Consider the following 14897-nt stretch of genomic DNA (forward strand, 5'->3'; position numbering starts at 1 on the left):
ATCAATGTTATCAGTAGCACCTTTATGGTAAACAACAAGTGGATCTTCAGAAAAATCACTCCTTTCTCCTCGTCTTCCTCAGCTGGTGATCCGGGTCCACATGTCCGACGAGAGCTCCAAGACCATGATGGTGGACGAGCGGCAGACGGTCAGGCAGGTGCTGGACAGCCTGCTGGATAAGTCCCACTGTGGCTACAGCCCTGACTGGTCTCTAGTGGAAACCATCACTGAGCTACAGATGGGTAAGAGAAGAGTCGCCACACCTGAGTCAAATAAACATCGGTTTGCTTTAGTCTGTTTGCATATGGGTGGGGGCACTAACGGTACATGCACTGTATTATAATTATATGATCTAAAAATAGTCACTGTTTGCGACCTCGGGCTAATCGTCAGGTTTACAGTTAAAGGTTGTGCTCCACCCAAAAAACAAATCCCTGGAGGGATGTAATTAAAAGCACATTTGGAGTGTCAGCAAAAAAAAAATGCATATCTTGCATCTTCATTGCTCCCTCTCCTCTTTCCTCCCTCTCTCAGAGCGTATCTTTGAGGATCATGAGAACCTGGTGGAGAATCTATTAAACTGGACCCGCGACAGCCACAACAAGCTCATGTTCATCGAACGCATCGAGAAATACGCTCTCTTCAAGAACCCTCAGGTGACTGTCCATTACACTGCAGGGAGACGGGGGGTCAGATCATCTTCTCAATCCGCATCCAGCGTTTAAACGCTGACAGCATATGCTGTACACACAAACACATTGTTTATGCATGCTGAGTGCCGGCACGGCCCAGAGAGCCAGGGAGTGAACAAGGGAGTGTGTTTGTGTAGGAGAGTCGGAAGTAGGTCAAAGCTTTAAAGCGAGTAAAGGTGAATAATTTATTTAACATAAGACGAGGTGAGCCGCCCCTGCCTTCTCTTCACTGTTCCTCTCAATCATCCCCAGAACTATTTGCTGGGGCGGAAGGAGACATCGGAAATGGCTGACAGGAATAAGGAGGCGTTATTAGAGGTGAGATCATACACAAGCACAAATGTGTTTTTTTACACAGCGGGGAGGATCGAAGGTAAACTTTTTTTTTTTGTTCAGGAGTGTTTCTGCGGCGGCTCGGTGTCGGTGCCGGAGATCGAGGGCATCCTGTGGCTGAAGGAGGACGGGAAGAAGTCGTGGAAGAAGCGCTACTTCCTCCTCAGGGCTTCGGGGATCTACTACGTCCCCAAAGGCAAAGCCAAGGTCAGTGAGACTTGGGATGGGTCGCCGGGGCTCAGACAAAAATGAAGATGGAGAACAGAAATGTGTTATGAGAACCAGATTCATGCTCTGTGGTATTTCCTGTTGCTGTAGTGCCTGATCACTTTGAACACAACAGAAACACATGTGCTCTATTTTTAGCACTGTCCACCAGTAGCTGCACTACTTTCTACAATTATCATTTTGTTGCCTTTATTTAAATTCTACAACCTTGTGAGCTACAAAGTAGGTTGAGTCCTACAAAACATTATAGCGCCCGCTTGAATAAAACACTTTATATTAAATTTAGATCTGTGTAACATGCACACTTTGACTACAGTGGGATCCTCTTAGCATAATTATTTAAAGCCCATTTAGAGCGAATTCACTCAAGCATAGAAACAGCATGTGCTCCAAAAATACTTTTAGACTATTAATATGTAATTAAGACTTTTGCGTTGTTTTTAAACATCTAGTCGGTCCAAACCGTCTCAGTTCACTCAGTCTCAGACCCTTTTCCAAATCAATCCATCCTCCTCTGTCTCCCTCTCCGCAGGCATCCAGAGATCTGGTGTGCTTCCTGCAGCTGGACCATGTTAACGTGTATTACGGCCAGGACTACCGCAGCAAGTACAAGGCTCCTACTGACTACTGCCTGGCCCTGAAGGTGAAGCCCTGTCCCCTATATCTTCCTTCTGAGTGGAGGCATTTTGTCAGTGTCATGGAATCGTATCCACGGATATGTAACACGTTAACACGTGACAGAGTGTGAATTTCTCCTCCAATGTACAGATTTACAATAGCGTGTGTGTGTGTGAACATGTGAAATAAATCCTATGGTCCCCTAGAGATGTAAAAGCTCTGCAAAATGCTTCCAAACAAGCCAATAAGAATTGTTTAATTTGATTTGATTGCCATGTAACAAGTACATAAAGTGTTATTAATTGTTTTTAATTCAATTTAATTCAATTCAGTATGCTTTATTGACATGAATGCAACAAGGACAATATTGCCAAAGCGTCAAGTAATAATGAGATCATAAAGAAAAAGAACAATTCATAAAATCAAGAACTCAGTCTTGCATGTGTATCACGTTTCCTCTCGCAGTTTTCAGTTATTACATCATGAGATGCTACATGCTTTAAAGCCAAAAGACATTTTTCAGTGGACATGTGAGACATCGGTGTAATAGAATACATGTTTCCTTCTTTCTGCAGCATCCACAAATCCAGAAGAAGTCGCAGTACATCAAGTATCTGTGCTGTGACGACGTCAGGACCCTGCACCAATGGGTGAATGGTATTCGCATCGCCAAGGTGTGTTTCTGCAAAAAAGAAAAAAATAGTTCTTTGACACTTCTTAGAGAAATGATGTTGATTAATTACATCCCATTGTGTGTTTGTGTTTAGTACGGCAAGCAACTATATGTGAACTACCAGGAAGCCATGAAGAGGACAGAGGCGGCCTACGATTGGTCCTCTCTCTCTACCTCCAGCATCCGATCAGGCTCCAGCTCCGCCAGCATACCTGGTCAGTTTAATTCACCAGTGGAATAGATGTCAAATAGAGCTCCTAAATAATTTCATACTGATTATACATCATCATTTTGCTCTACGAAGAATACACTTCTCTCAGAAAGTCTTACTGTCATTTGTGTGTGCTTGCAGAGTCCCAGTCTAATCACTCAGGCCATTCAGACAGTGGAGTGGACACGGGCTCCTCTCATGGCCGGTCCCAGAGCGTGGTGAGCTCCATTTTCTCCGAGGCCTGGAAGAGAGGCACCCAGATCGAGGAAAGCTCCAAGGTATGGGCTTAAAATGTGGGCTTATCTGTTATAGAATAATGTCATTCTCGTCACTGAGCTAACACGCAGTCTCTTTTTTAGCATATGAGAATGGAGACGTCGAGAGGGGCCACGCTGCCGCACGCTTCCCACAGTCACCGGCATCACAGCCAGCATTCAGCTGATCACCCAGCCCTGACGCCTCCTCCCCAGCCGCAACCTCAACCTCAGCCCCACCAACAGCACCCACCGCAGCATCAGCACCCCCAGACACCGACCCAGCAACAACACCAGCACCTGCCTCCCCAGCACCTGCCTCCGCAGCATCAGTCTCCTCAACAAGCCGCGCAGCCGCCAACCCAGTACCTGCCTCCCCAGCATCAGTCTCCTCAACAAGCCCAACAGCCGCCACCGCAGTACCTGCCTCCCCAGCATCAGTCTCCTCAACAAGCCCAACAGCCGCCACCGCAGTACCTGCCTCCCCAGCATCAGTCTCCTCAACAAGCCCTGCAGCCGCAGCCGCCACCCCAGTACCTGCCTCCTCAGCATCAGTCTCCTCAACAAGCCCAACAGCCGCCACCCCAGTACCTGCCTCCCCAGCATCAGTCTCCTCAACAAGCCCAACAGCCGCCACCCCAGTACCTTCCTCCTCAGCATCAGTCCCCTCAACAAGCCCCGCAGCAGCAGCCGCCACCTCAGTACTCTCAGCGCCCTCAGCAGTCACCGCAGTCTCCGCAGCCGCCGCAGCCGCCGCAGCAGCCACCGACCATCAGCAGCTACAACCACATGCCCCCACAGCAGCAGCAGCAGCAGCAGCAGCAACAGCTGGCTCCTTCACCCCCACCTCCTCCTCCTCCTCCGCCTCCTCCGCCTCCTCCCCCACCCCCAGTTCAGATCGTGTCGCATCACTCGCCGGCTCCACTCATGTACAAGTTCAGCACCATCACCAGGCTGCAGAACCAGATGGCCTCCCAGTCGGCCAATCACAACAGGTTGCCCAGTCACCTCCACGCGATAGGTCATCAGGTTCTACCCATGGGTGCGACGCCGCTCGCAGCACCCGTCAAACCCAATGTGAACCACATTGCGGCAAGGACTAATGTCCCGCCTCCCCCTCCTCCTCCGCCTCCGCCGTCCATGCCGACGCCAGGGTCAGCCATGGCTGTGTTGAGGCTGGGCCCCCACAGCCCAGCTGCTCCGCCTGCCTTCATTCCTCCGCCCCCAGCCGCACCTCCACCTGCGCCACAGACCAATGGATTATCATTTCCTCCCCCTCCGTCTCCCCCGCCAGCACCTCCCGCACCGGCTCCCATGAGCCAGCCTCTTTACCCCAACGGGCTGAAGCACACACTGAAGGAAAGGTTTCCCAGCCCGCCACGCGACCTCCTCTCTCCAAACGGAGACCTTGAGGAGTCCCCGCCGCCTGCACCCGCTCCACCGCCCCCACCTCCTCCGCCGCCACCTCCGCCGCCACCTCCTCCTCCTCCCCAGCAGTCCCCAGTGCCAGCCCAGTTCCCACCTCCTCCTGCACCGCCACCAGCACCACCCAAAACCTTCACCCCAGGGTTTGTCCCTCATACTGCCCCCAAACCCGTGTCACCCGTCTCCCCGTTTCCTCCCGCCCCACCTCCCGCTGCCCTGAGTGGCCCGACCCCACCGCCACCACCACCCCCTCCACCTGCACCCTTCAAGAAGCAGTTCAGCCTCCAGGCGAGCCACATCTCCGGCCACCCGCCTCCGACTCTCCCCAAGCAGCACAGCCTGTCTAAACAAGCGCCCATCTGCACGGGAGCCGCTCCGACCATGTCGTTGGTGAAACAACTAGCGAGTCAGTTTCCGGGAGCTTCATCCAAAGCAGCCAATCACACGGAGAGCCCCAAAGCCCCCCTCTCCCCACCTGCAGTCAAGACCAAACCAAGGTGGCAGCCCGGGGGTGTCCAACAGCTGCAGTCTCCAGAGTTCCCCCCTCCTCCGCCAGACAGCAACGTCGGCTTCCCCGCTCCTACACCTGCGCCTCCTCCTCCTCCTCCACCACCTCCCCCAGCCCCCGTCACAGGCCCGACTCCACCTCCTCCTCCTCCACCACCTCCCCCAGCCCCAGTCACAGGCCCGACTCCACCTCCTCCTCCACCACCTCCCCCAGCCCCCATCACAGGCCCGACTCCACCTCCTCCTCCCCTCCCTCCTGGAAACCTGGGCTCCCCCTTGAGGAGGTCACCCTCTGGATCCTCTAATTTCGGAGGCAAGAAAGCCCCTCCCACCCCGCAGAGGGCCTCCAGCATCAAGTTCAACGCCTCCTACGAGGAATCCAGGAGGAACTTGCTCAGCAAGTTTGCTCCCCAGAACAGCGGCCCTCCTTCTTCCCCGTGTCCCGCGTCCTCCTCCACCAGATCCCCTTCCAAGGACCCTCCAACTGGACCCCCTGCTCCGCCGAAACCAGGCAAACTCAACCTGGCCAACCTGCCCTTGGCGCTCCAGGCCAAAGTGAGCCAGGTAAAGCAAACGGGTGGCGACTTCCCTTGTCCACCACCTGATTGCGCCTACTTCCCACCTCCTCCGCCGGCCTCTGAGCTCTTCCCTCCTCCTCCACCTCCTGGTGGTGACGCCCATAGCGGAGGACCTCCTAGGGTAGCCGTGGTCAACCCCCAGCCCCAGGCTCCCCCTCCTCCTCCGCCCGTCTCCCTCGTCAGCAACTCGACATGGGGGAAGAGCTCACTGAAAAAGACTCCTCCACCAACACTCGGGCGGCGTAGTAACGCCACCCCGGAGCCGCCTCCGCTCTCACCGCCTGCACCCACCTCCCCAAAGGGCAGCTCAGGCACGCCCAATTTCCTGGATGATCTCCACCGGACACTGAAGCGAAAGTCAGTGGGTCGCCAAGGTTCTCTCAACTCGGCCGGCCTCTCGGGCAAGTTGGAACCCGCGGGAACAATGGACGACATGGCGCTGCCTCCGCCGCCCCCCGAGCTGCTCCTGGACCAAGGAAAGCAAAGCAACGGAGGAAACGGCGGCTACATGTCGGGAAACATCTCAGGCTATGCAACACTACGACGGGGACCCCCGCCTGCACCGCCTAAACGGGGGGACGCCACCAAACTTACTGGAGAGTGTTGAACTTGGCGATCGGGACACTATAAAGATGGATGAATAGACAATGAGAGAATATATGGAAGTGAACATTCATTAGTGAAATGGGAGCGAATTCCTGAATTCCTTCTGGGATCACAATGATACTGTGTATATACTAAAACCCCAACCAGACCATGGTCAATTCGTGTTTGCTAATTATTGTTTTTTAACATGCTTGGCATTCTGGATCAGTGGGGTTTACATTACCGGGACAATTAAGACTGGAGCAGGTAAGTTTGACGCCACAGAAACGGTTTCTGTGATCGTCTAAACTCTCTGGAAGACTATTGTACTGCCCTGTATGGTAAACCCCACCCATCTGGTACACCAAGCACATTTAAATAAACACTAATAAAGAGCTGTGCAAATATTACTGGATCCAGGTCTGAGCCAAAACCATGTTATCCGCTTCTTTGCCATACGTTTGTGCCACGTACTGGAGAAAAAAAAAATCTTTCTGCTTTGGTACTGCATGGACTTCATGTACGAACGAGCTGTAAAACACAAAGCTGTTCCGGTGTGTGTGTGCATGAGCGAAAGAAGAGAAACTGGATATGCATACATGCATTGTGTGCATGCATGTGTGTACGATTATATGGCGGTGAAGTAGTTAACCATTAGAGAAAGGCCTTCGTGGAGCGGGGACGGTTTGCTTTTATATAAAAAATTATTTAATGATCGATAAATGGAAGGATTTTTTTTTTGTTTTTATGAGTCTGTCTTTTAATAGATGGTCAATAAAGTCTAGAGAGGAACAAAACGAATGTATATGGGAAGGTGTAATCGACACATGAAGGCAGTGACTCAGCAAAAAAAACGTTAAAATCTGTCGTCCCAAACATTTCTAGACTTTCACCACAAATCAGAAGGAAGCCTTATCCCCAAAGTCTTGCACAGAGGTCAAAAGCAGAAAGGAGATTTCTTCCAAATGTTCAGCAAAGTCTGAACTGTGCAACTGGAACAAAAAAAAAAAGTTTTTTTTTTTTAATTTAATGGACTGTAAATGGAGGAGGAGGCCTGAGACGGTGTATCTTCGTTGGACTGTGTGAGTTCCCCGTGCGTTGGCTTGATTCTTGGACCTTTATCCTTCAGTTTGTACCTGTACAGTTGCAGCTGCTACTCCGTTACTGTTGGCCCCCCCCCCCCGCCGCCTTCTAAAGTCACATGGTCTCGCAATTCACGAAGTCGAATGTACAGGTTGGATTCAGTCATGTGAAGTATACTCCATCTTACCCACACAAGGTGACCCCCGTTGAAAAAGATGTCTGGTTAATGTACAAAGCGTTAAATCATAACTGGCATTAGACTGAATGTTGCTCGTCTATCGTTAAAAGTGGATCATGAAGGGTTTTCATTTCAAGCAGCGATGCCTTCATTTTTTAGGGGTGCTAGTCGTGTCCTTTAAAGGAACTCATCACCAACAATGTCCTTCGTGTGCCAGGATGACATATCATTAATATTTCAGACCCGTTTAAACTGGTTTTAAATTGGCTTCAGTGTGGAAATGTGTGCTTGAAGTGTCATGAAGATTTCCCACACGAGCCCCAACATCTTTTTGTCCTGCTCGGCCCGCGGCGGTTCGATCGCCCCGCTCGGAGCGCAAGCGTGCCGTTTCTTATAACTGAATATCATTGTCTTTAAACAGGATGTTTGCTACAGTACAGTATGTAAGTTATTGATGTGCTGATGTGAACATGTGGGGCCAAGTGAAATGAAGAAAAATGGTTGCAGATGTGTCCTCCTGCATATAAACTGAAAAATCACAATATAAATGTTCAAACCAGACCTCAATCTGTCTCCTCGTTTGTTCAAGTGATTTGGATAAGGAAGGTGTAGCTGGGGAATTCACTTAAAGTAATGCATTAAAGCACCATGATGTCACAGTCCAAGTAGTATTTGTTTGTCAGTGAACCTTAGACTCCCTCTAGTGGTCTTATCCGGTCCAACACTAAGATAATAAAACAGCATTTAGGAGCCAAATAGAATCATTTTAATTATGGGGATTGAACCCTGAATCCAAAAAGTGATGAATCAATTAAATAGCATAAAAAAGGACAAAAATCATGATGTGCAAATGCAGTTTTTTTTAATTCAAGTTTGTCTTCTAAACAGCAACTAAATGCTGAACTTTCACACCAGGTAGTTGTTGAAAGTGTCGCCTCTGTGCGGGACCTCTGCCGTCTGGCTTTGGAGGAAGAGACCAGGCTGGACGGGTGGAGGAGGAGGAGGTGGATGAGTTGGAGGAGGAGCCGGTGCTGTTGAAAGACAGCTTTAGTTGGTTAGTTACATGCATTGAATATCACACTGGTGAGTGTATATTGAAGTACTGAAGGCAAGCCCTGTGAATATGTAAAGAAACATCATAATCTTGGTTGAAACACTTAAGTAACTGTTTCTGTACCATCAATAGTTAGTTTACCTCTGTTTGCAAATGGGATGTTGAACTGGTGTCTCCCTCTTGAAAACATCTGTGGAATCAAAGCCTTGATATTATTTACATGCACTATATAGTTAAGTTAGTTTGCTGTATTAATTCAATGCAAAACCTTCCAAATTAATGTCATTTTTAACTTTTTGGTGCTTTTTCCCATCAAAAAGATGGAAAATGAGCTTGAGAAATTAGAAAATAAAGTGTAAATGACAGCACTGCTATTCTCCCCTCTGTCTGTGTCCTCACCTCCTCGCTGGAGGAGCTGGAGCTCGAGGCGTCGCGGCCGCATCTGAGAGACACCACCTGGGTGGAGGCGGCCGACATCCGAACCCGACTGGAGCAGGAGAGGGATGGCTGAAGTGAAGAGAGAGAGGATGGTATTTTTAAAATTCGGTATAATGCAAATATCAAGTCAGCGTCCCACTGCATCAGAACAGATGTGAACTCACTGTCCTGGTAAATTCATGCCAATGTAAACAGTGGGCTGCATCAGTCTGTCAACATGTGTCCTACCCAGAATCTAGATATGAAGCATTCACAAGAGTGGTGTACAGGTACAGTTAATTATTAAACAATCAACACTGATTCTATTTATTATTTAACTGATAAGTGGTAGTTTGCAGAAGAGTATTAATGCTGAGTTTTAACATGTTTTAGTCCATTTATGTGGCACCAAACTAAACCTTTCACCCCCTGATGACATTAAAATGTCTCACCACAAAGAAGCCAGGTCTGAAGGCACATGTCTGGGGGTTGCTTCTGGAAGTCTTCACACACTCCGTCTCTTTGATGCCAAACACCATCAGCAGGTCAACGGTGTTCAGGCCCACGGGAATAACCTGGCATACATCATGTGATATGTGTCATAATCCCCAAGTACTACTGCTACACCGTAAATAAAATCCAATGCAGCTATTACTACTTGCAAAAAAATGGAAAATGGGTATAGACGCTGCAGACTCACCCGTGAGACAGAGCCCCGAGTTACCCGGTAAAGATGACCGACAGCATACGCAGAGTTGACCTCAGCCAGAGCTGCTCCAAGCCCCCTGTCTGCCATAGACTCCAGCTCAGAGTTGTACAGCGGGACTCCTGCAAGATGTGGAGAAAGTCAGTCTACTTACAGTATGTGTGATCAATATAGAGAGCACCACTCACCTGAGCATCCCAGAGCCAGGGTCAAGAGAAGCACGTATATCTTCATATTTTCTAGCACCGCACCAAAGTGTCTCAGTTCTTCATTTACGTCCCTCTAAATATGTTCAGCGTTTGTCCTCTCACCCCTATGCGCCGCCTCTTACCCTCCATAACCCCTTAAAAAACACTCCCTCCCCTGCTGTCTGTCCCGCTTCCTTCACGCAATAGCTGTTGACCTTTGTTCAGCACTATTGATCCCGCGGTGATGCCCTGAAATAAAGAGCACCGTGATAAGAATTCAGATCAGACGACTTTCTAAACCCCCTAATGTAAACTCAAATCTGACTTATTGAGGAGTTAAGTTCTTAAGGGTCTTTAGACCTATTTATTAAGTATTCTAATTAGTTTAAATCAATAAATACAATGTGCCTAGAAAATGAAATTTCATTCAAGACATTTTATAGACCAGAACAATGAATCAATCAGTTGAAAAACTACACCAATCCTTTATCATATCTTTATTACATTCATCATCAATATCAAAAATACTTCACATTTTGGGCATGTAGAGAATTCTAGCTCTTGTAACCAATAAATATGTTCCCCGTTACATTTTTCCAGCGCATTAATCAGATGTCTCTAAAAAGAAAAATGTGTTCCCCTTCAGCCGTTTACACGAAATATAATACATCTCTTTTTTAATTAAACTGACACTACTGACAAAGGAATACGTCCTGTACAAATGAGATAAGAGCTCGAACTGTCATTTTACAGGATAATCTAGTATTTACAAATGAAACTCTTAACAGAACTATAGTTTTCTGTAGCTGGATCAGATTTTCTCACCAGTCCTACAGTGTAAATGCAGCTCTAAGTGCATCAAAGTAAAAGGTGCTCAAAGTGTCAAACAGCCACTACCACGTTAACTGTACATGCACACACAAAGAATGAGTCCTTCTCATCGTTCCAGTGTTCCCATCAGAGGCTCCATGGCGGCGAGGAAGCAGGCTTCAAACTCCTGATCTGAGAAGCGAGCCACGGACTGGCGTGCGTTGCGTCTGATCTGCAGCCGGCTGGCGGGCGGGAGCGCCAGGATCCTCTCTACGGCCTCCGCGTAACCGTCCTCGTCATCGGCCAGGAAGCCTGTCTGGCCTCCCTCGAACGGTACCACGATGTCCAGCTTGGGACCGCCGGACTTGTGCGCCAGAATGACCTTCCCTGCTGCCATACACTCCACAATGCCTAAGAAGAAGAGAGAAGATGCACTTTTAATATCATGGAAATTAAATTAGACAATCTAAACATAACCTTAGACAGATTAATTACCTATTCCAAAGTGTTCGTTCCACATGGTATGCAGTCCGATGGTGGCTTCTCCCAGCTCTCTCTTCAGCTCCTCAAAGGGTACGTTCAGTTTAAACTCCACCCTGTCGGCCACACCCAGCTCCTGGCACAGCCCCCTCAGCATGAGCACCCTATCGTCGTCTTCCTGGTTCCTGCATCCACCGATCAGAACCAGCTTCAGCGCCTCCCTGCCCCCCGGTCCCGCCCTCCTCCTGTCTAACACCTTCTTGAAAGCTCTGATCTGCAGCCGGTGGTCCTTCTCCGGCCTGAACTGCCCGATGGAAACGATGGAGTGGCACTTCTTGTCCCCGTCCTCCTCCAGCGGGACATCCAGGAACGCGCTGACGTCGCAGGGTGGGTAGACCACGCTGGTGCGGTTGGGGGCGCGCCACAGTGACAGGATGTGATCGAGGGTCCAGGAGGAGTTGACCATGATGAGGTCGCTGCAGGAGCCGGCCATGCCGTAGAGCAGGGCGAGCAAGCAGTAGTAGACCACCTTGAAGGCACTCAGGAACAGACTGTTGGTGACGTAGTCTGGGTTGTTGAACCTAGGACATCATTATTTGAGGGGTTAGCAAGCAGCACGTTTTAGTTATGAATCCCATTAGCTACTAACTTTGCTTTGTGACACAATTGTCTTCGGTAAAGACACAGTGATTACCTGGGGTTCCTCTCTCTCACTACAGACAGCATGTCAGTGCTGATGGTGGGGTAGTGGACGTAACTCCCCACGCTGCAGCCTCCCAGGTAGCGGAACAAGGGCAGGGTGAAGGCGTAGCCCATGGAGTCGATGTAAAGGTCAGGGACAAACTCCGTCAGCGCCTCCCATCCCAGAAAGATGGAGCCCACACTCTGTCCCAGCAGGGTGAAGTGAGGAAACAGGCCGGGCTCCACGAGCAGCCGGTGCCTCAGGAACACAAACTGAACCGGGCGGGGGAGCACGATGTTGAAACGACGTCGCGCCCCATCCAGGATCTGCTGGCCCGTCGCACCCAGGTCCCCCGTGTACACCACAAAGTTGATGTCCGCGTACCTGTGCAGATGTGGGTTAACTTTAAGCAGAAGGTATTTTGATGCCATTAAACATTACCTATGCTACACCTTGTTTTGGATGTATTCCTGACTCATATTCCCTTTCTACTCAGGTCTGATTCAGTGACTTTTCTAGCTAGAAAACATCAGCTTTACCTGCTCTGCAGTGCCCTGATAGCACACCAGAGCACCCTCTCTCCCCCACCACCAGCATTGCAGTAGGGGTGGAAGAAGGCCACCGTGGGACGGCCGTCCCTCGCCCGCCGAGCGTTCCTGCTGCTCTGAAGCCAGAAGCGCACCGCCAGCACCAGCAGGACCAGGACGGCGATCAGCAGCACGCACAGAAACACCAGGGGCAGCAGCAACTTCCATAGCAACCTGAAACACAGAGACACAACACACTGAGTTATTAGCAAGCAAGGTGTTCTTATTTATTGCACTTTTCAAAATAAATAAAAGGAGAGAGAATATATAAAAGATAGTAGAATGAACTCACAAAATGAAAGGAAACAGATGCTTTTTAAAGATGTGCACAGATTTGTCTTCTTAGACTTTGCATAAGCCTGTACCAGAGTCATAGGGGGACGAAGGAGGACGGTGTGCAGGACAGATAATAATGCACTATACTCACTTTTAACAGTCTCTTCTGCACTATATTCACTTGCTTTAATAGTCCTGTATCACAGCTGATAACCTACACTATATTCAGTTTTTAACAGTCTCTTCTGCACTCTCTGCACACTCAGAGACAGTTTTTACCCTCAGGCGGTCAGACTACTGAACAGTAGCACTAAATGAATGCAGAGCTGTGGATTGTTTTATGGATGTTTTATAATTTTATTCTTAGGTATTGTCTTATTTATTGTGGTATTTATCAACTGTACTATTTATAGATTTTAAGGGCTGAGAGAGAGCCAGGGTAAAATGCATTTCACTGTACACTGTACTTTTAAATGCATATGACAAATAAACTTGAAACTGAAACTATATTCACTTGTTTTAATTGTCGTATATCACAGCTGTTACCCTGCACTATATTCAGTTATAACAGTTTTATTCATCTCCTTGTATTTTTATATCTGCTATATTTTTTTGTACTACTTACTTGTGCCTTTTTACTAACATGTTTTTGCACTATGGAACTGTGATGCTGGAAACTTGAATTTCCCTCAGGATCAATAAAGTAACTATCTATCTATCTATCTATATTAAAGCCTATATTTATAAATACCCTTATGATTAAAGACTGTGACCCTAAAAGAGTAAAGGCCAACAAATACAGCAAAAGCCTAGGTGTAACCAAGCTGTGGGAGAATTATAGGAACATTGTTGTGACATAGGGCATTGTATAAGTCATAATAAGCTCATGTTTAAAGGAATAATGCTACATATAGTTATATAGACTACCATATGTAGCTAGACTACAGCCTGTACTGTGTGACTATAAGGAGCAAAGGGCTGCCTACATGTGAGTGAGTTAATAAAGAGCTTGTTCATGGTAATGCTAGTAGTAGTAACGTTAAACAAACTACAAAAATGTGAATCTAAAGATAACAACCAACACATGATTGCTAAATAACCTGAAACAGTGTCAGACTGTAGCAGTAGCAGTGTCTGTTGTTACTAAAGCTACCAGCAGAGCAGCAGCTTGTATAGCAGCTAGTTACATAAACAAGATATTAACATGTTGACATTTAAATAAACACTTTGTTTTTAAAGCTAGTTTCATATCTTACCTTGTTAATTCACACAAACAGAGGACTAGCTGATCGTGGCCTGACATCTTGCCAAAGAGAAACTTAACAACACATCAGCCTCCAGGTTGTCCCTCTCCTCTTCCTCTTCCTGTTGTTTGTCCAATTGTTATATTTAGGTGGCGCCACCCAGCGGCGAGGAGGTGGTACTGCACACACTGTTTACCAGCTTGTATTGATGAAGAGTCATATTGCAGCTTGCATTAATTTATCCCTCCTGTTGTCTTCGAGTCAAATTTGACACGTTTTCAAACTTCATTATATCATAAATATGGATGTCTTTCACCTAATTTCCCCCAAATTACATGGATGGTTCCCTTATGGTCTTTGCAAAAAAAAACACTGTCACACTGTCATTAAACATTTTTACTCCAATACTCCAAATAATTCATAATTTCTGCATTTTTTCCTAAAAAATTAGGTTTAATTTCATTTAAATTAGGTTTATTGACCATGCATTTTAAAAAAAAGTGTAAAACTTGTGGTAATGAGTTGGAATGAAGTTGGCCAAAAAGGTGTAATACAGAATTGGGTGATAATTTATAATGTATGCTTTAAAAACAGTCAAACCAGACCAGGTCAATTTTGACCCAGGAAGACAAAAGTTGCATGGTCGACGGGAAGACAACAGGAGGGTTAAGATAAGATAAGATAAGAACTGCATGTAGCCAAATACATAGATCAGTCACACAAATCTTGGTGGACCAAAGTTTTATAAAAGTCTTTTTAAGGGTCACTTGATCTAAACTGTGTTGTGTACGTAGTGTGTGCTTGCTTTTGAATCTGCTCCAGTCAGGGAAGTGAATAGATGTTAATCTGACAGCTTACATTTTGAGAGAAAGGGTGCGTTTGTGGATGCGTGTACATGTTTGCGTGCTCGACTGTCTGGATATTGTAATAGCTAAAACGTTCAAAAACATTGGCACTATTGCATTACGTCTCTTAAGTTGTGTTTTTTTTTTTTTTTAGCAGCATTTTGTTCCTGTTTGTGGGTTTTTTTCTGCCAAATGCATTAAGAGAATATTTAGTTTTTAAGACAAAGCAACCAACTGAAGGCA

The 14897-nt window shown here is 47.5% G+C and overlaps 3 protein-coding genes across 9 annotated transcripts in view; 1 reads left to right on the forward strand and 2 right to left on the reverse strand.

The window, feature by feature from the left end:
• Window positions 1–7926, forward strand: part of raph1b (Ras association (RalGDS/AF-6) and pleckstrin homology domains 1b) — a 41188-nt gene extending 33262 nt beyond the window's left edge. For all 6 annotated transcript variants that reach the window (XM_074627344.1, XM_074627343.1, XM_074627346.1 and 3 more), the window contains 9 exons: window positions 83–242; window positions 535–656; window positions 945–1010; window positions 1089–1232; window positions 1786–1896; window positions 2447–2545; window positions 2639–2759; window positions 2897–3033; window positions 3115–7926. In XM_074627344.1, the coding sequence (XP_074483445.1) occupies window positions 83–242; window positions 535–656; window positions 945–1010; window positions 1089–1232; window positions 1786–1896; window positions 2447–2545; window positions 2639–2759; window positions 2897–3033; window positions 3115–6126 (3972 nt within the window). In that variant the 3' untranslated portion in view covers window positions 6127–7926. The remainder of the gene's footprint in view (window positions 1–82; window positions 243–534; window positions 657–944; window positions 1011–1088; window positions 1233–1785; window positions 1897–2446; window positions 2546–2638; window positions 2760–2896; window positions 3034–3114) is intronic.
• A 182-nt stretch (window positions 7927–8108) lies between these two features.
• Window positions 8109–9889, reverse strand: spp2 (secreted phosphoprotein 2). 2 transcript variants are annotated; one of them, XM_074627352.1, is made up of 7 exons: window positions 9731–9889; window positions 9537–9664; window positions 9289–9411; window positions 9022–9092; window positions 8819–8926; window positions 8561–8609; window positions 8109–8396 (listed from the first exon to the last, which is right to left on the reverse strand). In XM_074627352.1, the coding sequence occupies exons 1-7, from the start codon at window positions 9774–9776 to the stop codon at window positions 8136–8138; spliced, it is 786 nt and encodes a 261-aa protein (XP_074483453.1). In that variant the 5' UTR covers window positions 9777–9889; the 3' UTR covers window positions 8109–8135. The 2 variants fall into 2 exon arrangements, with proteins under 2 accessions (XP_074483453.1, XP_074483454.1); XM_074627353.1 differs by lacking the exon at window positions 9022–9092 and having other exon boundaries at window positions 8206–8396.
• A 323-nt stretch (window positions 9890–10212) lies between these two features.
• On the reverse strand, window positions 10213–13965 carry alg11 (ALG11 alpha-1,2-mannosyltransferase). Its single transcript, XM_074627351.1, has 5 exons — window positions 13822–13965; window positions 12242–12463; window positions 11715–12086; window positions 11036–11601; window positions 10213–10951 (listed from the first exon to the last, which is right to left on the reverse strand). The coding sequence occupies exons 1-5, from the start codon at window positions 13866–13868 to the stop codon at window positions 10668–10670; spliced, it is 1491 nt and encodes a 496-aa protein (XP_074483452.1). The 5' UTR covers window positions 13869–13965; the 3' UTR covers window positions 10213–10667.
• Window positions 13966–14897: the final 932 nt, after the last annotated feature.

This window comes from Sebastes fasciatus, chromosome 24 (assembly GCF_043250625.1).
Source record: "Sebastes fasciatus isolate fSebFas1 chromosome 24, fSebFas1.pri, whole genome shotgun sequence".
NCBI classification, from domain to species: Eukaryota; Metazoa; Chordata; class Actinopteri; order Perciformes; family Sebastidae; genus Sebastes; species Sebastes fasciatus.

Bases quoted from the DNA above. Each gene is read 5' to 3' on its own strand.
- alg11 (XM_074627351.1), bottom strand. From the start codon at position 13,868: ATGTCAGGCCACGATCAGCTAGTCCTCTGTTTGTGTGAATTAACAAG. The intron at 12,464-13,821 runs GTAAGATATGAA...TCTGTGTTTCAG, and splicing joins TGTTTGTGTGAATTAACAAG to GTTGCTATGGAAGTTGCTGC. The intron at 10,952-11,035 runs GTAATTAATCTG...TCTTCTTCTTAG, and splicing joins GAACGAACACTTTGGAATAG to GCATTGTGGAGTGTATGGCA.
- spp2 (XM_074627352.1), bottom strand. From the start codon at position 9,776: ATGAAGATATACGTGCTTCTCTTGACCCTGGCTCTGGGATGCTCAG. The intron at 8,927-9,021 runs GTGAGTTCACAT...TCTTCACTTCAG, and splicing joins GGCATGAATTTACCAGGACA to CCATCCCTCTCCTGCTCCAG. The intron at 8,397-8,560 runs GTAAACTAACTA...GTCTTTCAACAG, and splicing joins CATCCCATTTGCAAACAGAG to CACCGGCTCCTCCTCCAACT.